This window comes from Sarcophilus harrisii, chromosome X (assembly GCF_902635505.1).
Source record: "Sarcophilus harrisii chromosome X, mSarHar1.11, whole genome shotgun sequence".
NCBI classification, from domain to species: Eukaryota; Metazoa; Chordata; class Mammalia; order Dasyuromorphia; family Dasyuridae; genus Sarcophilus; species Sarcophilus harrisii.
Genome location: NC_045432.1, coordinates 75312325 through 75334648, shown reverse-complemented (window position 1 = coordinate 75334648; position 22324 = coordinate 75312325). Strand labels below are relative to the sequence as shown.

General features: G+C 41.6%; 1 protein-coding gene across 3 annotated transcripts in view; it reads right to left on the bottom strand.

Annotated features, from left to right (window-relative positions):
- IL13RA2 (interleukin 13 receptor subunit alpha 2) overlaps positions 1–22324 on the bottom strand; it is a 44972-nt gene that overhangs the window by 4029 nt on the left and 18619 nt on the right. For all 3 annotated transcript variants that reach the window (XM_023507056.2, XM_012553368.3, XM_023507057.2), the window contains 6 exons: positions 21347–21498; positions 19848–20001; positions 17108–17228; positions 6415–6599; positions 3645–3790; positions 1700–1844 (listed from right to left, as the gene is read on the bottom strand). In XM_023507056.2, the coding sequence (XP_023362824.1) occupies positions 1700–1844; positions 3645–3790; positions 6415–6599; positions 17108–17228; positions 19848–20001; positions 21347–21498 (903 nt within the window). The remainder of the gene's footprint in view (positions 1–1699; positions 1845–3644; positions 3791–6414; positions 6600–17107; positions 17229–19847; positions 20002–21346; positions 21499–22324) is intronic.

Below are 22324 nucleotides of genomic sequence, written 5' to 3'. Positions count from 1 at the left end.
AGCCTAAGTTCCCTGGTTAAGGCCAACTTTAATTTTTAAAAGAAAAAAAAATCTCTCTCTTCGCCTAAATCCAATGGACGTTTCCACAAGAATTATGATGAAGAAAAACAAGCAAAGTAGATGTCCATTGATTGGAGAACGGCTAAATAAGTTGTGTATATGCATAGGATGGAAGATGGCTACCCTATTAATAAAGGAGGAACATTATGAATAGAAATGCCTAGGAAGACTGACATGAACTAATGCAGAATGAGGTAAGTAGAAGCAGGAAAACAAAATACACAATGATTACAACTGTATAAATGAAGATAAAATAACCCCAAACTCAGCATTATATCATTAAAAAGACTAAGCTGGTCTTCAAAGAAGAAAAGAAAAACAAATGCACTTCCACTCTTCTTGGGAGAGGTGGGGAACTCTGGATGTGAAACACTGCATGCACTGTCAGACTAGGTTGATGTGTCGGTTAGTTTTGATGATCTGCACTCTGGTTTTGCTGTTCTTTGTTGTAAGGAAAGACTTACAGTGTAGAGGAAGAATGTATGCAAAAATAAAAACGATGTACAAATACCGGAGATCAAATAAAGTTGTCTATAGAATCATTTATAAAGAAGCACTAAGGACTAAGAGGCAGAAGCTCAGCAGAGAAATCATTCCTTTTGTCAATAATCCCAAACTCTCTAAAGTTATTACAAGAGTGTCAGTCCAGCCCCCTTTGGCTACTGATGAACCAATAATAACGGTAATGGGATGAACTCATTATCTACCCATAAACCCTCTGGCCAAAGTCAAGAATTTCTAGTCCCAGGCCAGGGAAGCCCAAGGGATTTCTCTCAAAGCACCAGTTCCTTGTTTCATCAATGGATGAATTTGCTGCCTTGGTTTAGAACAATTAGCCAACTTGAGCAATTCAAACATTTGACTTGCTTTTTTTCAGAGATCACCAATTTTGGCAAAGTAAATCCTACAGGCCTAACCACAGCTGCTCTAGGATTTAGCAGATGATCTTTAAGATTTACTAGGGCCATAACAAATCATCACTGCATCCAATCGGTTTCTCTAAACTCAACATGGCTGGCCCAGCCTGGGGCTGTACTCCAAATATTTAAGGTTTGGGGCTGAGCTACCAAAACTCATGCTCTGGTACAACAGTTTTCTTTATTTTTTTTGCTGAAGCACTTGGGTTTAAATGACTTGTCCAGGTAGGAAGTATTAAGTGTCTGAGTTTGGATTTGAACTCAGGTCCTTCTGACTTCAGGGCCAATGTTCTATCCATTGCGCCACCTAGCTGCCCCTACGACAGCTTTCAATACTACGGTCAGTTCCAGTCTACTCCAAAGAAAATACCCAATAGGATACATGTGAAAATAATAAGGAAATATCAAAACATATATAATCAACACATAAAATTCATACACATTATCTCAATCTGAAAATAGGACTGGAATGAACTAAGAAGACTGGATTCAAATAAAGGTGCTAGTTGCCAATACTAGTATGACCAGGGTCTAGACACGGTGCTGTGCACATGATAGATCCCCAATAAAAACTTGCTTGGTTGATGGATGAATTTGCTTCCTTGATTTAGGACAATTAACCAAGAATCCTCTTAATTCTATGATATAGCAAAAAAAAATGGATTGATGTGTCTTCCCAGAGTTTTAGGGTTTTCTCCCCATTATTCTCCCTGATATCCTACCTTCTAAGCACTGCTGGGAGCTCCATTCACTCCAAAACCCTTCATTGGCACAGTAAATATTCACTTTGTCTCTGACCCAGATGCAGAATCTTCTACTTCCATTTGATTTTTGCAGGGTGATCATTTCTTTTTCTGTCGATCTGGACTGAAATGCAAGAAAACAAGCCGGGGTGCTTTGATCCCATAGCCCAAAACACTTGGCCTGATATGGAGACTTGGCTCTGATAAGCTCACTGAAGGAATCTTCCACACATATGTCATTGGCTAGCTCTGGCAACCTAACTGGGAACCACAAAATAAATATTTTTAATATATTTATAAATTATGATCACAGCTGCCCCAGGATGAGTATTGATGTGTAATCATTTAAAAATGTTTACTGAGGGGGAAAAAAGAAGACAAGCGTCTCAGATGGAAACTGGAGTTAGGAAATGGGGGAAAATTTCATGGAAATGAGTAAATCTCAAAGATCCTGATGGTGGCTCAAAGGGTCACATATCTGGAATCCCTTAGGGTTGACAATTTGAATTAATGGGCACGGAAGGGATTTATTTGCCTTTTGGCATATTCATGGTGTTCAGGAATCATCCCAGGTGAGGGATGAACGCCTTTTTTTCCTTCTGTGTCCGGAGTGCTACCACAGGCCAGAGATTCTGCTTGTGAGACTGTGGCCTTCATTTGCATTTCTAAGAGCCAGAAATCAGCCTCACCCAAATAACACATTTTTCTAATTTAATATGGCTGCTCCCATGAGGCAGGGACAGGAGTGGGAAGGGAATCAGAAGAAAGACATAGCTCTGACATTAATTCATGATAGGACCTTAAGATGAGCACCTTCCCTTCTCTGTCTCAGTTTCTCCATCTGCACAATGATGGGCTTAGATCAGAGCAATAGCTCCTACGTATTCATTGTTCTGACCATAAATTGGATGTCAGGGTGGCTTAAGATAGGAATTCAAACTGGTAGTAGATACTTCCTAAATGTCAGGTCCTGGGCAAGTCCCTTTACCCTGCTTGCCTCAGTTTTCTTATCTGTAAAGTGAGCTGGAGAAACACATGGCAAACCACTCCAGAATCTCTGCTAAGAAAACCCCAAATTGGGCCACAGAGAGTCAGACATGGCTGAAATAACTCCACATCAACACTGGTACCAGTTTAGGGAGAAGAAAGAAATTTATGTCAAACTTTTATTTATACATATATGCACAGAATCATAGGTCTAGAGCTTAAAGTACATCAGAGTCCATGTTGGTCAACCCCTTCATTTTACAGATGAGGAAACTGAGGCACAGAGTGGTAACGTGACTTGTCCAAGATCACATAGAGAGTAAATGTCTAAGTAGGAGTTGAGCCCCAGTCCTCAGACTCCAGAGATAATACTTCTTCCATTGTACCAACAAAAACTGATAAGCCAGTGCAGCTTCAGTGTGTTAGTACTGGGAACAAAAACTTTATATCCCTATAGCTGGGATCCTCAGTCCTGGGAAGGGTTCCTGTCTGGCCAGTATGTTAGAGAACATTCATTAGGTACCTACTATGTGCTAGTCGCTGAGATACAAAAAAAGGTAAAAGATGGTTCCTGTTCTTAAAAAGTTCACAGCACACATATAACTCTATACAAACAAGCTAGAGAGATAATTACTGGAAGGAAACAGCAGGCTCTTATTTCTCCTACCTAATAACAGTTTATATTAAATATAGATTATGACAAGCGGCAAGGCAGTAATGGATACAGATCCCACCTCAGAGCCAAACCCGAATTTGTAGACTTTAAAACCTTTTCCTCGGGCTGGCACCCCAACTGATGCCCCTGGGATCTAGCAACTGTCCCTGCCTACAAAGTCGTCTTCTAACAGCATTAGTGGGGGGCAGTGTCTTCAGTGACACTCCTTCATACCAATGAAAGCACAGATCTGGGTCAGACAAAAACAGACTCATTTATTACCACCCAGGAAGCATCATCTTCTTGGAACTGAACTTCATATGTCAGGCAATGAGAGGGGACGGGTCCCTCGGGTGGCTTCCACTCCAGGTGAAGCTCTTCAGGGTTCCTCTGAGTCAGATTTAGCTGTTCAGGGGGAGAAGGTTTCACTGAAAAGCAAAAGAGAAGCCATGAGCCCCCAGATCACTTCCAGTTCAGAGTAGCCATGTTGCCATTGGAAAGGGGGCACGGTGTCCAGTGGCCCACCGTGCCAAACCTGCTGCTTCTGAATGAGTAGCAAGGCAGTACCTACCCTTGCCTCTACCCAGATTGCCTTGCTGGAAGGCTAAATGCTAAGAGGGCCTGATGCTGGGACACTGGACACTGGGAGCTTCCTTTTCAATAACCAGGGCCATGTAAACAGGCTGGCCATATTCCAATTCAGGCCCTTAGGTCATCATAGAAAGGCCAAAGTTTGACTATCTGCTTCTGGAGTTTGGGATTCCAGGATTCCCCAACTGTTGCATTGCTGACCACGCTGCGATTCGGCATATCTGGGCACGTGGGTTAAAGCATAGTAGGATAATTCACTTCTTTGCAACCAGGAAAACTGTAGGCTTCCTGCTTTGTTCCCACATGGGAAAATTCAGAAAGGGCTTTTCCAAAAACACAGATTGATTATGGTTATTTGGCAGAAGAGAAGGAGATCAGATAAGGACTGCTGCCCTGATAAGCACAGCCTTTGAGTGGAAAGCACTACGGTGGGGGGAGGGGGGGGAGATGCTGAAAATGGAGGGATGATTCTCTTCCTCCTATGCCAGACTTCAAAAACGGGACACGACTGTCATTTGGGTGTATACTCAGAGAAGAAGCAAAGGATGTACTGACTGGAAAGTGGGTGCTGACTATTTCACCATGGGTGGTTCCTCATGGGAAAGTTGTGTGAAGACTGGCCATACAGGACCATGCTGGTCGGCCTCTAATTAGTTCTTAGACAAGACTGAAATTTGGGGTGGGGGGAGGCTCCCTGCCAATTGAGTCTTTTCAGGCTGGAGATCTTTAGCAAATGTGAAGGCCAACATCTCCAGAGGACTCATGACGAAACAGAGAGAAGTGACAGCCACAGGATCAGAAAGACACACGGTTTGGAAATGGCCATTGAAGGAATCTCTTTTGCTTGACCATAAATATGTTAGAAGGGCTCAGTTTTTTGCAATTGGAGGGGTAAATGAGAGGGAGAAAAAAAGATTTTTGTCAAATGAAAAAATATTAGCTTAAATTTTGAAAAACGTAAAAAGAAAAACTTGAGCAGAGTCTTAAATATGACTATGAAATCCCAGAGCAGATTGTTCCCCTGAATTCATCTAAGTTGGGTTTTATTTGTTGAAATGATGCCTTCTGTTTGGTGACCAAATCTGGGGGAGAGGAGCTGGGATGGAGGGGAGATTAAATAACGAGATAAAAGGCCAATGGAGGCAAAGGGAATCCCAGTGCTAAACTTAAGTGTATCTCCTTTCACAAAATCACACCCAAAGGTCACAGGTTCATAGATTACTGGATAGAAACTTGGAAGGCATCTAATACAATACTCTCATTCATTTTACAAAGGAAGAAAATGAAGCTGCGGCAGGAGGGGGGGAGGATGGGGAGGGTGAGAAGGGGAAAGGAAGTGACTTGCCCAAGACCTCTGTTCCTTCAGGTTGTCACATATGGATTTGTGGCTGCTCAGTCATATCTGACTCTTTATGACCCCATATGAGGTTTTCTTGGCAGAGATATTGGAGTGGTTTGCCATTTACTTCTCGAGCTCATTTTGCAGATGAGGAAACTGAGGCAGATAGGGTGAAGTGAGTTGGCCAGGATCACATAGCTGGGAAGTGACTGAGGCTGGATTTGAACTCAAGAAGATGAAATGTCCTGACTCCAAGCCCTGCACCCTGTGTACTCTGGTGCTCCCTAGCTGCCCAACAACAACAAAATGGATAACCAACTTGTAATAAGTCCCATCTAAAATGGAGTTTCATGTCTCTAGTGCATACACTATTAACTACTATCCCATCCCATATTAATAATACCTAATGGAACATCATTCGTCTAGAGAATAACAAAAGAAATAATTTCACCCCTCGCGTGGAAAACAAAGCAAGGCTGAGTCACAGATGAACACCAGCTACTATAATGCCAGGATCCCTAGAGGCAGGTAAGGGGAAGAGAGCTGGCAAATGTGTTCTAGCCGATTTTCCTCAAGGTTCTTCTTTGGATGACTGGCAGGGCTGAGGCTGTGATGAGGAAGAGTTAGAAAGGATGTGGGACCTTCCCCCTGGGAGAGAAGAAGTAAGCAATGGCTGCAACTGTAGCGCTGCCTGGGAGATGAGATTGCTAGATTTGCTTAACCATTTGTCTCTGTTTCAAAGCAGGATTTAACAGGTAGGTAGGAAATGGAAAGCAACAATGGTGTAAAAAATCAATAAAGCCTTTTAAATGGAATCGAGAAGCTCTCCCTAGGGCCACAGGGTCCAACCTATAATCTGGGGGTTCCGATTAATCACTAAGAATCAAGTGACAAACCATGAGATCAAAATGGATGAAAAATTGCTTTGCTTGCCAGTGGAACCCACCCAGCTCCAAGCAGCTCGACACCTCTGGTCCTGGTGCGTGGGCTATTTCTGTTATTCCTCATTTTAGAACCCTTCTCTACAATAGCATGAAAGCTTCATGAGGCCATAAGGAACAAGTGAGAAGAGAAATGCCCAAATCAAACAGGTGGAAGATTTAATCATTTCTTTGCCTTTACCTATATTTTGAAGTTGAAAAGAAAAGTAGCTGGCCCTCAGAGGAAGGGCTAACGAAGAGCCATTAACACAGATGTTGAAATCTTGATACTCTGCAAGCTCCATGCTTGGAAACTGGCATCCAACATGTCTTCCATTAGATTCTATATAGTCAGCACACTGGACAGCATGATCTAGGCCCTTATACCTAGAAGGGTAAACATGAAGGAAAGCAGGCTGAGACATTATCAAGAAAAAGAACTCTGAAAGGCAATCAAGCTCCGAAGAGAGGACCATTGATGAAACAGAGGGATAAGAGGATCAAGATGACATTAGCATCTTGGGTATGAGCCATGTGTAATTTATTTGTTTGACTTAATTAGGCATACTTGCTACAAAGGAAACTTTGTTTTTCCTTTTGTCCCTCGGTTTTTGTGAAGTAGGGGGGACTTAAATGGTGGGAGGTGGTAAGCAGTAGGGTTGTCAGAAAAGAAGAAGAAAAGCAACAAAAGATGGACATGGGAGAAATCTTTTAATTCACAGAAGTACACAGAAATATAGTCCAAAGACAATGCACAAGCCCCATGGGTTGGCAAATGATATTGAATGTATTCTATAGTTGAAAAATACATCAATGATTGTGGGGACTCAGTGAGGCTGGCACCTGGGCAAGAACTCTGAGTTATCCAGACTAAAAATCAGCCGGGGCTATTGCAATCTCTAGGGAAAATGCAATCAGGAGGAGCAGAGACGCACATGTCCAGCATGTCACCTGGGTAAGGCAGTGCCCACAACAAATATCAATGCAATCACCATTTTAGAGGGATGTAAGGAAGGTTATCTCTTTTTTATTCTATTTTTTTCTTCTGAATTTAAGAAGTAAAACAAGCATTACCATGACAAAGTAGAATAGAAAAAAAAAAGAGAATTATACCTGGTACTGCAGATCTATTACATATGATTTGCTATTCCTTTTAAAAATACAACAAAGTTATGGAGCTTTTACCCCCTCCCTCCCCCTAGAGATGGCTATCATATGTGTGTATGTATGTATAGAGGAGAAGAGAGAAGAGAGGAAAGAGAGAGGGGGGAAGAGAAGGAGAAAGGGAGAGAGGGAGAAAGGGAGAGAGGGATATCAGTTGTTTCTCTGGACACAGCATCTTCCTTCTTAGGACCTTTGTAGTTAATCTAATTACTTATAATAGGCAGAATGACTTGGTTACTCAAACTTTTTCTTTCTTTCTTTCTTTTTTTTTTTTTTTTACAAATTTAATTTTCATTCCACATGAGTCTTTCAAATACTTGAAATCAGCTATCATGTACCCCTTAGTCTTCTATACTTCAAGTTAAATACCCTTAGATTCTTGAACCAATACTCATAAGGTAGCTATATACAAATTACAAGGAGTGGCCTTATATGAGTAGCATGAAACCTTTTCTAAGATACTTGTGATCACAGTCAAAATTATTTGACATCATAAAAGTACATCTCCTGCATAAATGTCCCCACTTTTCCCCCTCTATAAAAACAAGGATTAATTAGTCAATATTGAATCTCAAACTTTTTCTTAAAACTGTTTTGCTTTTACCATTTACAACATTCTCTTGGTTCTGTTCATTTTACGCTTGGTTATTTTGTGCAAGTCTTTCCATGTTTTCCTAAGATCACTGAGCTCATCATTTCTTATAGCATAGTAGTACTGGAACATGACCATATACCACAACTTGTTTAGCCATTCCCCAATTGGCAAGCATCCCCTCAATCTCGGTTTTTTAACTAAGAAACTTTTATATGGTCAGTAAAAATGTGAGTTTTTTGATTTTTATAAGACACTTTCAAAGGATGTCAGCTCTACGTAATATACAGAGCCCAAGTTCCTGTACAACCTTCAACATCCATTCAAGTTTGTATATGGAAATGCTTGTTTAATTTGCTGATTGTTAGATTGGACTTGTTTTTTAAAAGTTTTTTTTTATTAAAAGCTTTTTTTTTATTTTCAAAACATATGCATGGATAATTTTTCAACATTGACCCTTGCAAAACCTTCTGTTCCAAATTTTCCCCTCCTTCTTCCTCATCTCCTGCCCTAGACAGCAAGTAATCTCATATATGTTAAACATGTTAAAATATATGTTAAATAGAATATATATACAAATACATATTCATAAAATTACCTTGCTTCACAAGAAAAAACAGATCAAAAAGGAAAAAATTCGAGCAAACAACAACAAAAAAGAATGAAAAAAAAAACCATGTTGTGGTCCACACTCAGTCCCCACAGTCCTCTCTGGGTTCAGATGGCTCTCTCCATCACTAGACCATTGGAACTGGCCTGAATCATCTCATTGTTGAAGAGAGCCACGTCCATCAGAACTGATTGTATAATCTTGCTGTTGCCGTGAATGATGATCTCCTGGTTCTGCTTATTTCACCGAGCATCAGTTCATTGGATTGCTTTTTTAAAAAAAAATTGGCTTCCCTTACATTTGCATTTAGTTGCCAGACCTCTTAAATGACAGCTTCTCACAGAACCTCTTGCTAATGCCAGATTTTCCCTTCCACTCTATGTTCTGCTTATGACCACACACACACACACAAACCTGCCTGGGAAGCACCGTTTAACCCGGGGCCAAAACCTGCATCATCTTCTCTTGTGCTAAGCATGGCACCAAAGCATTTGTCCAAATCACTGCCAAACACATTCCATAGCATAGAGCCAAGAGCTAAATGCTCTTTAGTGCTGTACTCCAAGCTTTGAGTCTACTCATTTGGCCAGTTCTACATCTCCCCAAGTAGTACACTACTGTCTGCCCCACATCCTGCCATCTTTTCCAGAAAGATCTCTTGAGAAATTCTACAACCTATGTATGCTATCTACAGAATTCTCATCTCCCAGTCTAATCTCCCTGCTATAAAAGGAAATAAGGTTGGTCTAGTGCTATCTGTTATTAGTGAAGCCATGGCAGCTTTCCCTGATCACTGGAGGCTTGTCTATAAATTCAATAACTATCCCTTTATTAATACATTCTGCAACTTTTCCAGCAATAGAAGTCAATTTAAGTTTAATCAGTTTAAGTCAGCCTGAATTCTATCGTTTGTAGAATCTATTCTCTTCCCTTTCCCACAAACCAGAAAATTTGCCCTTCTCCTGACTTTTGCTATTTTCTCCCATTAGTTATGGGGTCAGGAAGAAGCACTAGACCAGTGTTTGGACCTTCTCTACAACTTACAGTCTTAGAAAGATGTCTGGGACATAGAAGTCATTGACTGGGGCCCAGAAATCATATCTGCCAATGAATTATAGTACTTGAAGGTGTAGTTCACAGGGGCCCGCTAACTGGAACTTATCCAGAAGGCCAGCTTCTACTTTTTTACTGCCTTCCTACTCGGCCATCAAATCCTCATTAGCTGGGTGCTGTCCCTGATGTCCCAAAGACCACTCTCCTTTTGAAAGAAAATGAAAGTAAAACAAGGAGTTCAGTATAAATTGAAAATCAGAAATTAAAAATAAACCGACTTCAGCTGGGCCTTGGGGTCTATCCGTCACTGGGTTCCCATATCTTCCTTAATATTGCTCAAACAAACAAACACAAAGGTAAATCCCCAATGCTTTTGGTGATTCTCCACCTCCCCCAGTGTCCAGCTGATTCTGAGCCCTAGCACACCCGACACTATTCATCCGCAGTGATGTCAGACACTGTATTCATCCTCTGTTACACATGCCCTGTGTCCATCTTTTAGCTATTAAAAACTGAAGTCAGTTGAGGAATTCCTTCCATATCTACATCCTTCTCCTTATCTCAACCACTTCTTTTCATCTCATTAAATCTCAAATTAAAAAGCTGCTAACAAATATAAATGCTTTACTCAGACAGTTGAAAAATTCAATGTGATTGTCAATTCATCTGGGACCCTCTAAGTTTGGGGACTGGAAGGGATCACAGCTCATTTACCTCATTCCCCTCGTCTCCCACAGCAAGGTAAACTTAAAGCACCTTCTTGCCATGCATGTCAACCGCAAGCTGAAAGATGATCTTCCCAGGCTGCCCTTGTGACATGGAGGCGTTCAGAAGCTCTTCCTTAACTTGATCCTAAATCTATTGGATGACTCTTTGTTCTGTTCCCCCCACTACCACCTCCCAACAAAGAGTAAGAACAGCTCCTACTCACACCATTTCACAAAGGCACTTTCCTCAGACTAGCCCTGGAGCTGCAGGCATCTCATGACTATTCTGAAGGGTCAAAGAGACCCCAAAACAGCACCAAACCTTGCACAGCTGGTAAGTGATGGCCTACAAAGGTGAACCCAGACCCCATGACTTCAAATCCAGTATTCTTTCCATTGCTTTGGAATTATCTTTTTACTAACAACCCATGATGTACTCTGAGACAGCCAGGCTGCCCCTCAGCCTTCTCTTTCCTAAGTCACATTACCCAGGCTTCCTTTGTCAACAATGGCCAGACTAAGTATCATTGAAAGAAAGGAAAATGGTCCACTACGTGAAAACTTCCTGATTCTTTGATCAGTTCGGGCCGATGACACGTCAGAAGGTGTTCCCAGAAGCTTTTGCTTTTAATGTAATCATACACCACAGGTCACCGTAACATTTGGCATTTTTAAAACCCAGAAATGTAGTGAATCAAAGGACGTTATGTAAATAATAAACATATATTACATAATGGATTATATATAGGCCTTTGAAAGTTGACAGAATTTCCAACAGTAATACCCAGCTACCTCTTGAAATAAAGGGAAATTTTGTGGCCATAGATGATTTCCAGCCTAGAGAGAAAACCTGACTAACTGCTATTGAGTATCCTCTAAAATGTCCAGACTTAGTGATCTACTGCAACCTAGTTAAAGTCCAGACTTCTTACCCTGGCAGTTGACAAAGTGTCCCCCCAATTCTGATTCCAACCTTTTCTTCTAGCCAGCTCTTCCCTTGCTCCCCTTCATTCAAACTCGACTACTTGTCTTTCCCACTCAACATTTCCTCCTTTCCCATTTGTGTGCCACTGTTCTTTCTGTTCCATATAACAATAATCCCCTCACCATCATTTTAAAATCTAGAGAGCCTTTAGCGCCAACCTAAAAAGCTACCTCCTCCCTGAAGGTTCCCTGATTCTTTTCCTTTCCTCAGCTCCACCAATCTAAAAGTCAAAAAGGCATAGAGTTCACTCTGTAAGTATTTGGCCTATGAATGAGCCCATCCTTAACCAGGTAGTCTAGCATTAAGAAGCTGCATCCAGAAGTCAGGAAGCCAGATTCTAAGCTGCCTTTAAATGAACTAGATAATATCAAGTGGGTCTCTTAACTTTTCTAGATGTCACCATTCTTAGTTCCAAATGAAGATGACCATCTGACTCACACCTATCTCACAGATTATTTTGAGAAGATTCTTAAGATAATGGATGCTTACATTAGCATGACATGGTCCCAGCCAGTTTATCTGTACTTGGAGTCATTGAAGACTCCTGTGTTTCGGCAAATTCTGAGTTGGAACAATGGAAAGAGTGCCAGACCTGGACTGGTAGGCCCCACGCCCAACTTATGTGATATGGGGCAAGTCCTTTAACCTTTCTAGGATCATTTACCCGCTTTGTGAAAAGATGACCTTTGAACTCCTTTCCAGCTCTACATCTAGGTTCCTCTGATCTCACTTGTAGCCAGAGGCCTAAAAGAAATATTGAGCTTTATGCCTGGACATGCCTCATGGAGGGGACCTGGGCTACTTGAAAGCTCTGCCAGTGAAGGACAAGTTCTGAAAAGTAATGCACCAACTGGAAAGGCTTGGAATATGGGTCTGGGAAGAATATATCACACTGGGACATATACAGTCTGTCATGTAAATGCCAACTGAGCTAAGTACGGAGCAGCTCGTGACAAGGTTGACCACAGGGAGATACGACTTTCTGAAAGCCATTTGTGAAATGTTCAAGAGACTGAGAGTTGAGTGAGTAGAGAAGGGATCCACACTGATAGCTGCACACCATTAGGGGATGTTTTGCTGAGAAAAGATAAGTCAATATAAGACCTACGTTAAAGTTTCTAAAGGATCTTGTGAGAAAGAGGAGTTAGAGTCATCCTGCTTGGCCCCACAAGGCCAAGATTTAGGAAAAACTTCTTAATGATGAGAATCATCCCAAAGCCAAATGGCTGCCCTTAGAGGTAGAGGGGGAACCTGCAAACAGAAGCTATTAGCCCACAGGACAGGATGGAGTAGGAGGTAATTTTGTTCAGGTATAGGTTGGAGCTCTGGGATTCTATGACCTCCTGGGAGCTCCTAATGCTTTATATGCAAGTTCTCATTAGGACTTCAGGACTCCCATCAGCAGTCCCAAGAATGAATAATGTGACTTGACATGAAAAAGCAGCCTAGATCTTATTACAGAAGCACTGGAGATTCAAATCACCAATCACGATGACTAAAGTAGTGAGGTTTCTATGACCAAAGTGATGTTTTAGTCAAATTCCCATAGCATCTGGCTAATAAGATCTTTTCCCATGGCCACAGAGCAATTATTTTCTAAAGTATGAAACCACTTGAACAAAAGACTGCTTTGTGAAGAGGCTTTGCTGGAACAAAACATGAGAGGTTGCAACATCCATGAAGAGACCTGGCTGGAGGGAGCTGTTAAAGGCCACGGACAAAGAAAGATCCACTGATTAAGTGTGAGGGGCTCATGTAAGACTTCCCGCTACTCCCAGTCCTAGAAAAGAAAGTACCCCAGATCCCCAGGAAAAAAAAAAAAACTCCTTTATGATAATTAAACAAGGGTGAAAGACTTGGTGGGGGGCAGTCTTCCAGCACTCAAGCTTTCAGAAAACAAAAACCTGAATCTTGGAGGGTTTTCCTCTACCACTCCCCAATCCCCTCATGGAGCAGCTCACAATATGAAATTGGATCTTTACTGAAAAAAAGAGTAGAAAATCCCTTTGAAACTGGGCTAAAGGGGCAGCTAGGTGGCGCACTGGATAGAGCACCAGCCCTGAAGTCAGGAGGACCCGAGTTCAAATGTGATCTTAGACAGTTAACACTTCCTGGTGGTGTGACTCTGGGCAAGTCACTTAACCCCAATTGCCTCAGGGGAAAAAGAGAAAAGAAAAGAAACTGGGCCAAGTCACCAGCTAACAAGAAGTGACTGAAGCAGACATTGAGACTGTTAGATTCCTTTAATGCATAATTATTAAAATGGCAGCCCAACAGGCACATGCTTGGACAGGGACAAGGGAGACTTGGGGGACCTGAGTTCAGACCCGCTGGGTGATGCTGAGTGATCTCCTCATAGCCCAGTTTCTCATTTGAATGATGAAAGATAAGGATAATGGTACTTATTGAAATCCTACCCTTCCTTTAAAGCCCAATTCAACTGCCCCTTGTTTAAGGAAGCCTTCCCTCTCCCCTCATTAAGTAAAGCTCTAGATCTCCTGGATCAACTGAGACCATTTTTGTTGAGTGCTTAGCACAGTGCCTGGCACATAATAGGCTCTTGTTCCCTTTCCCCTTTCCCCTTCCTTTGTCCCTCCTCAGACCATCTTTTTTCACTTTTATAACAATTATTGTAAACTATGGTCATCTATGTTCCCAACTAAAATCATTCTCTAATATCTCACCTCCCCTAAAGTCTCACTTCTAACACCTAACTAACCCCTTCTGATATCTCACCTCCCCTAAAGTCTCACAAATGAAGTAAAAGAGAAGCTCTGGTAGGGCCTGTCAAGCTGTAGTCTTGGCTTGGTGATGATGGTATGGTACAATGAATTTGGAGTTGAGACCCTCGGTTCAAATCCTGCCTTTGTCACTTAGCAGGTGTGGCCCAAACTAAATCTCAACCTGCCTGGGCTCCACTTTTCTGATTTACAACATAAGGAGGCTGCACTCAAGCTCTTCCAATTCAGATATTCTAGAGATCTAGGGTTACGTGCTTGTCTAAAGACTAATTGGAATGAGGCTCCTTGTTGTGGGGACAGGCCCTTTGGTGATGAATGTCTTTGGCCCAGTGACCAAGAAAAACCATTGACTAAAGCAAGAGGAGCCCTATTGATCTATGGAAGGAAGGAAGGAAAGTAGGAAGGTGGCTCTCCTCTAATAACCTCAGACTATAGGGAATCACTTGTGGAGAGCTTGGCTATACCAGGGAGCAAAAATTAGGTCTCAGCTAAACTTTGTGTCTAACTCTAGGCCCAACACAGTATGTTGCCTAACACAGGTGCCTAAGGGTTTACTTCATTATTCCCAATCCCACTGGGACATGAAGAAAATCCAAGGATATTAGAAGCAAAAGGGATCTAGTTCAGCGTCTCCTTGTACAGATAAGGTAGCAAGCTCAGAGAGGGGGAGTAACCAAGCAACATTTTAGTTCTTTCTGGTTTACAAAGTGCTTTAGGATTGTCACGATGACCCCAAGTAGCAGGCGTTATGATCACATTTATTTTACAGATGCAGAAACTCATACCCACAAGGCATTAGATGACTTGTTCAAGATCGTACAACTAGTAATTGTCTGAGTCAGGATTCAGAGTCCGAAGAAAGGAAGTCATGTATAACTGAACCCATGGGGGTTGATGAGGTCATCAAGTGAGAATGTGTAGAGAGAAGACATTCCCAGCACAGAGCCTCGGAGAACACTCACAGTTACTTAGCCTGGAATGGATGATGAGCCAGCAAAGGCCACTGAGGAGTGGTCAGGGAGCTAGGAAGAGAGCCAGGAGAAAGCAATGTCTGGAAAATCCCAAGCATAGAAATTACTCAGCAGGAAAAAGTGGTGAGCAGTGTCAAGTGCTATGGAGATGACACCGAGGAGAAGTGATGTGAAAAAAAACATTAGACTAGGCAAAAAAAAGTCACCAAACTTTGGAGAAACCAGTCTCAATAAAGTGAGGTGGTCAGAAGTCATCTTTCAAGGGGTGAAAAGTGAGGGAAGAGGAAGAAATGGAGCAAGAGTCTAGTTTGGTTGTGGAAGGAATGAAAGGTTGGACCATGATAGGAGCAAAGAATAGGGTCAAGGAAGAGTTTAGATTGTTTTAGAAGAGTAAAAGCCTGGATTTGTTTGTAGGCATCAAGGCATGAGCCAATGAATAGGAATCATTGAAGATAAGGGAGGGGGGATTCTTAGGGGGCCAATCTATGAAAGGAGCCAAGAGGGGATAGGATCAATGGGATACATGCAGGCCATGACCTTGAGAAGGGCAACTTCTGCAAATGCCGGAGTAAAGGAGAGAAATGGGGATGATGTCAAGGGACTCCGAGAAGCAGAAGAAAGGCAAAGACAGACTCTATTTTCTTAGCCAAGTATGAGGTGAGATCCTCTGCTGAAAGGGTCTAGAAGGTTCAGAAGTGACTCCCTCTTGCCTCTGGGATAAACTATAAACTCCCATTTGTGGTCTTTAAAACTTTTGACAACCCACCCCAAGTCTACTTTTGCAGACTCATTGCACGTTACTCCCCTTTGCACATAGTAAAGTCCAGCCACACCAGTCTTCTTGTTACTGCCAGCCATGACATTTCATGTGCTGTCTCCCTGTCTCTGCACCGACTGTGCCTCCTTGCTAGAAGGCTCTCTCTTCTCCCCTTTGTCTCTCAGAATCTCAAACTACTCTCAAGGCTCAGGTCAAGTGCTACTTATCACACCGGCCTTTCATGATTCTCCCTAACTGCTTTTTATTTCTGTTGTATATAGCTGCTGTGTACTTGTGTGTGTCCACACTGCTCCTCTCTTCCTCCTCCATACTCCTTCCCTCTAGTAGAATGGAAGCTCTCTGAGGGCAGGGACAACATCACGATCCCTAGCATACATTAGGAACTTACTGAATGTCCATTGAATGAATGGATGGATTTAAAGCCAGAATCCTCATAACGCAAAAACCTTTCAGATTATAAATCCATCTATGTAGAAGATACATAAGAAGCTATATCCTTCAGATCATTTAATCCAAAGTTCTTTCTAGAGATGAGAGTTATGGGTCAAGGTTGGGCTCCGACTCCTTCATACAGATCTATTTACAATGATTATTCTAAACACAAAAAAGCACTAACTTTGGATGTAATGTCCGGGCTAGCTGTCTGGAGGTCCTCCAGAAGGGCCTTGGTCTCAGCAGGATTGACACCACGAGAATGGTCAAGAATAGAGTCTAGAGTCTTTATTCTGGCCCAGTCTTGATCTTAGTGCAGGAGGCATGAGAGGCACGACAAAGCTGGTCAAAGATAGAAGGTCTCTCTTGCAGTCCTTCTTAGCCCTTATATACCTCATTGTAATTACATCACTACAGTATACTAAGCATGTGTGAACTACAGAACCATTCCATCACCATGCTAAGTACTAAGTATATATGTGAATTAGAGAACCATTGTCTCATCAATTCCACTGAGTTAAGTACTGAAGTGCTTCTCCAGAGTTCTGGCCCTCTACATTTGGAACTGGGCTCAAATCCCAGCCCCATCACTTCTTACCTGTGTGATTCTAGGCCAGTTACTTCTCTGCTCCAGACCTCAAATACCTCAGCTGTAAAATGAGGGGGTTGAACCATCTGGTTCCTGAGACCCCTTCCAACTGTAGATCTAAGGCCCTATGGCCTATAAATAATTCCAGGCCATTGTGAACCAATGACCCAACAAATAACAAAAGATGACCTCAACTGAATGTCTATTCATAATGTAGAAATCATTTTTGTCCTTTTTTTTCTCTTAAAGAAATCTCAATTAACCAACACTCACCAATAATACAAGTTGTAATTCGCCCCTCTGGGAATTTTTTCTCCTGGTTTCCAAGTGCAGTGTAGAGATTTCCAGTTATAATTGATACACTGCATTTCCTGGATTTTGGTCTCTGGCTCTCCTGCGAAAGGGAAAAATGAGGACCTCTTAGAAGGTTGGAAAGACATTGATGAGTAACTTCAGTAACTCTCTTTAGTCATCCTTCCACCTCACATAACAAGCAACATCATCCAGTAATTTTCCAAATTGTTCCTTGAAGCACCTTCATTTTAATTCAGGCCCATTACATCCAAAACTTCTGGGGATATATATATATATATATATATATATATATATATATATATATATATATATATTAGCTCTAATCTGTGCCCACACAAAGGCTACTAAGTGCATATCGTGCATATCGGACTTTAAAATGTGACATAGCTTAATTTCACCAAAGTACAGGCTCTGGGGGAACATGATTGGTAGGTCTAGGTTTCCAGAAGAATTGAGTGCTGATTTTCCTTCCAGTAAAGTTCAGTGCCCTTCAGCAAGTGTCCCCTATATCACACGAGTCAGTTTAATTAGAGAGGCAACGTGCTAGATGTCAATTCTGCCTCCAGCTCTGTGACTAGCTCTGTGACTCCAGGCAAATCACTTAACCTCTCTTGGAACCTCAGTTTTCTTCCCTATAAAATGCTTACCTCAAGAGGTAGCAAGAGTGGCAGCAGGAAGATCTGGGTTCAAATTCTACCTCTGGGACATACTAACTTCGTAATCCTGGAAAAGTCACCTAAACTCTCCCTTAAGTGCCCCAGGCAACTTTCTAAGACTAAACATTTTCAGAGTTGCCTGTCTCAGTGGAAGAATTTACCAAACCAAGAGTTCCTTAAGCCAATAAAATCTTTATTTCTTATCTCCCTAAGCCATCCCCTACAGAACTGACCTCACTGTTGAGTGTCATAAGAAATGCAGAATGTGAGATTCAGAAATAAATGTATCTGAAGGACAATGTCAGTGTCCAGCATTATCATTCCTTGTACTTCCCAGAAACCATCAGGGTTGGAATAACAAAATGTCGGATGTTCTGCTACCATCCCCTCCTTTTTGGGCCATGTTGCTTCAGAATGACCTGTCTAAGCTGGAAATGCTGTTCAGGCCTCTGGATTTATCAGCTCTTTAGAAGCTACTTAAAGTCTTTATAGGGTACATTCAAGATTACTGGAAGTCTAGGGGGAAAAGCATCCAGGGAATACACCGGGAATGAATGTTTGGTAACTAATAATCAATTTCCATTAGAGCAGGGGTGGGGAGCCTTTTATATGTCAAGGGCCATTTGGAGATTTGTAACATCATTCACAGGCAATACAAAATTATCAACTTATAGAACTCAAGCAACGGGAGGCTGTTGTACCTAGCTTTCAGTTGCTGTTACTTTAGCACGTGATTTCATGGCTTTCTAAGGTCCACAAGCTAGATGTTCCTCACCCCTGTAAAAGAGTAACTGAAGAGCTTCCTGGAGGTAAAGGGCTAAAATCTAACTCTTGTTACAATGACCATTTCATCTGGTTGATGTGGTATATTCTGGTTGATTCAAACTTTTAGATAACTGAGAAAAAAATTAGATGAATTTATTTCCTTGCAACATTTTCTTGCCTGTGACTTCATCATTCTTTGTGCAGGGTGGCTTTATACAAGGCCTAAGAGTCCTAATTCTGAAATAGAGCCGTGACTGCACTGGAGAATATTAGGGCCCTGCACCATTTTGAAAGCACTGGGCCCAGCTGGAAGTCTGTCAACTTTTGATTTTTGTGTATCCCATTTAAATCCCTGGGATAACCCAAAAGACACCTGTTCATGTCTCTGATATGAACAATAATGACAACTGTCTGAGTTGGGATATGGAGATAGGAAACCCATAGGAGAGAGGACTCAGAATGGATGAACTCCCAAGACACTCCCTGGGACTTTAGTTTGTTGGGGTTTTTTTTTAATTACTAGGAACTTGCTTTGTTGTCATTTCCCTCCTTCCCCTAAAAGTCAAAAACTAGAATAAATCCCAGCTAATAGAGGGCCCCTCTATTAAATTCTATTTAATTGAGGCTTTACTCTATATTAAACCTAATTTTAAAATATAGATTATATGTATTATAATAAAATCAAGAAAGATGAGCGTATGGTATGGAAAGAACATTGGCCTGGGAGTTAAGAGTCGTAGTATGAATTATGCCACTGCTTTTTATTGTAATTTTGGACGAGTCAATCACCTTCTCTGGAAAAGGAGAAGGCTGGACTGGATTGGAATCTAAACCATCAAAGAGTCCCCCTTTCTATGATCCTATGACATCTCTAGATCAATAGTGTCAAATGTGTGCAGCCCAAATGAGTTTAAAATTTAATTGGAATATTTAACAAAATAAATAAAACACAGATAATGTTAATATGTCATTTTCCAAGCCACTTTGAGGCCTACCAGGATCCTAATAATGATTCCACGGCCCCAGTCTCCAGGTGGATCTGACCCCACTGAAACACAAGATAACAGCAAAAAGTTCTGAAAGCTTAATCAGAAAAGTCAAGAATATTGCTTCTCTAAGAAAGATGACTTTAGGGAGCAAGGATGATCATTCTTCCAAAGATAGGGTAACGGAGAGGGTATCAAGATCTCCAGGATAATCTCATAAATCCAAGGGAAATCCTTTCCTATCCACCTTGATCCAGCAAGATTTGAATTGAAAGAAAGCTATCTCCTAACCTTGCAAGGGAATCCAGAAAGAAGTCTGTATCCATTTGCTGTGAACATCTGATCCATTTGTACAATGGCCCGTCAGGAGCGTTTGGATTTTTGCTTCAACTCCCTGGTTGAGGTCAAAGCCATCTTCATAATTTAGCTTCTTAGTAATGATGGTCTAATTTGATTTTTTAAAAAATGACACAGTCAAGCTCTGAAGCATCCTTGGAATAAAGAATCATATTAATAAGGCCCTAGAAACCATTCATATCCTGGACAGCTCCCAATTTCTAAGACACCCTATAGCTGTAGCTAGATGATAGCTATCAAAAAAAGATGTCCCAGACACGTTTCTGGCATAGTCCATCCACTATACAGCATGCCAGTCATTGAGAACACATTCAAAAGGCTACAAACCTTTTTATCAGGGGGGAAAATAAGCTTCACAATGCGCCAGATCTTATAACCCTAATTCCACAGAGGGTATCACCACTTAACAAAGTGTATTCTCTCTAGTCACTATCTACTCAATGTACATAAGCAGCTATACATATATATATATATATATATATATATATATATATATATATGACAAGAGACAAATTATATAGGTCATAAAAGGCATAAAGATGTATATAGAGAGATAGATGATAAAGAGATATAAAAACAACAATAAATATATAGATAACAGAACATACACCTGATAGAGATAGCTATGTAAAAATATAGATGATATAGATAATAATAGAATAAATATACAAAAAACATAGCTACAGATACAGACACATAAAAGATGTGTATGGATATGTTCGTGGAGAGATGACAACTTCAGGCATCACATAAAGAGAAGCCAAACAGTAACTGGATAAGAAGAGATAGATCTAAGCAGAGCGGCCCACCCTCCTGGGACGGTAGTCCTTAGCCTGGAATGACTGAACTACCAGGAGGGTAAAGATCGAGAGTGTAACATGCCCCTTTCTCCTCTCCTGCATCCTACATCTCCCACCTCCCTCCAAAGCCCCCATTTTCATTTCTCTGGCAGGTACGACTAAGTTGCAGATTCTATTTTCTTATTCTGAAGTTCCAACCAAGCTCAAAGAAAGCTTTACCATCCATGACTCCCTAAGCAATGTCCAGGTCCAGGTCCCTGTAAAGCAGGACAAACTGGATCTGAAATTGGTTCTCAAGAGAACCCTGACACCCAGAGATCCAGCACCTAAGGGAGCTGGGGAAAACTGCCTGCTGCTGATGGATCACAGACACTTTTAGCAGGACTCCAACTTGGGCCTGGGTTTTGTCACTGCGTGCAGTATTTAATAACCAGTAATGGGGTAGTGGAGAAAAGGCTGACTCAGAGGCAGATAGCCTCCACACAAAGGCCATATCTGCAAACTACTAAAACCACGACTATGGGGCAGTTATTACGTAGTGAATATTCCCAACATCACAAGAAAGCGGACAGGAGGACTATTTCCCATCATGGTAAAAACTAGAACCCACAAGCAGAGACATGATTTTCTTACCTCCCAGTCTTCACTATCAACGTTCCGATATCTTAATTCGTATTGTACTGTACAGTGCTTTAACGTGCCCAACGTTAGAGGGGGTTGCCATTGCAAATTCAGGTGACCTAAAAAGCCAGGATCCACAATCTTCAGATTATGAGGAGGATCCACTGAAAGACAAAGAGAGTCAATGTCGACAGCTCCTGCTACCTTTGGGGAAGCCCCCTGAACTTCGGGGTACCTACTAGGTATGAATGCAGATGTTTCTTTTGGACAACCCACAAAAAGGGCTAAGTTTCTTCCCTAAAAAGGAATAACTTATTGATGACAGGACTCTTACATTGATAAAAAAAAAAATACCAGGGGGGCTTTTCAGGAGGGTTCAAATTTTACTCTAGATCGGATTTGGATTCAACTATTCAGGAGAATAACTATTGTACTGAGATAGCTTCCAAGGGACAACTTCGCCCTGGCAAGTACCCATCATTCAGTGTATCAGCATATGGCATCTTCAGGTGCTCTTAGTCATGAACTCCACTGTAACCCTCTTCTTGAATGCTGCAGGACACAAATGCTTAGAAAAGTATCAACATTTCACAAGGAAGAAAAGCACATGAAAAATATAAGAGCTACCATATTGAGTGTTGGCCACCTAACCCATCCAAAACCAGGAGTGTGGCTCTGACAATAGCCCGTCAGCCAATAAGGAGTTCGCCTGCATTGACTGTGGGCATACACTGTGTCCACTAGAGTGGTTGTGTTGGGGAAGTGGGAAGGAGGGATACGGGCATCGAAGTATAAGTTGGCAATTCCCATCCAGCTAGAAAAGCCTCATTAAGCTACAGGCAACAATCATTCTCAGATATGTTCTAGATCATATGTTAATCGGTCCGCAGCTTCTACATGCTGGGCTCTGGGATCCCTCCATCCTCTGGGGGAAAACCCTTGTGTAAAATATCATAATCAATCAAAATCAATGAGAGGAACCCAGTTTTC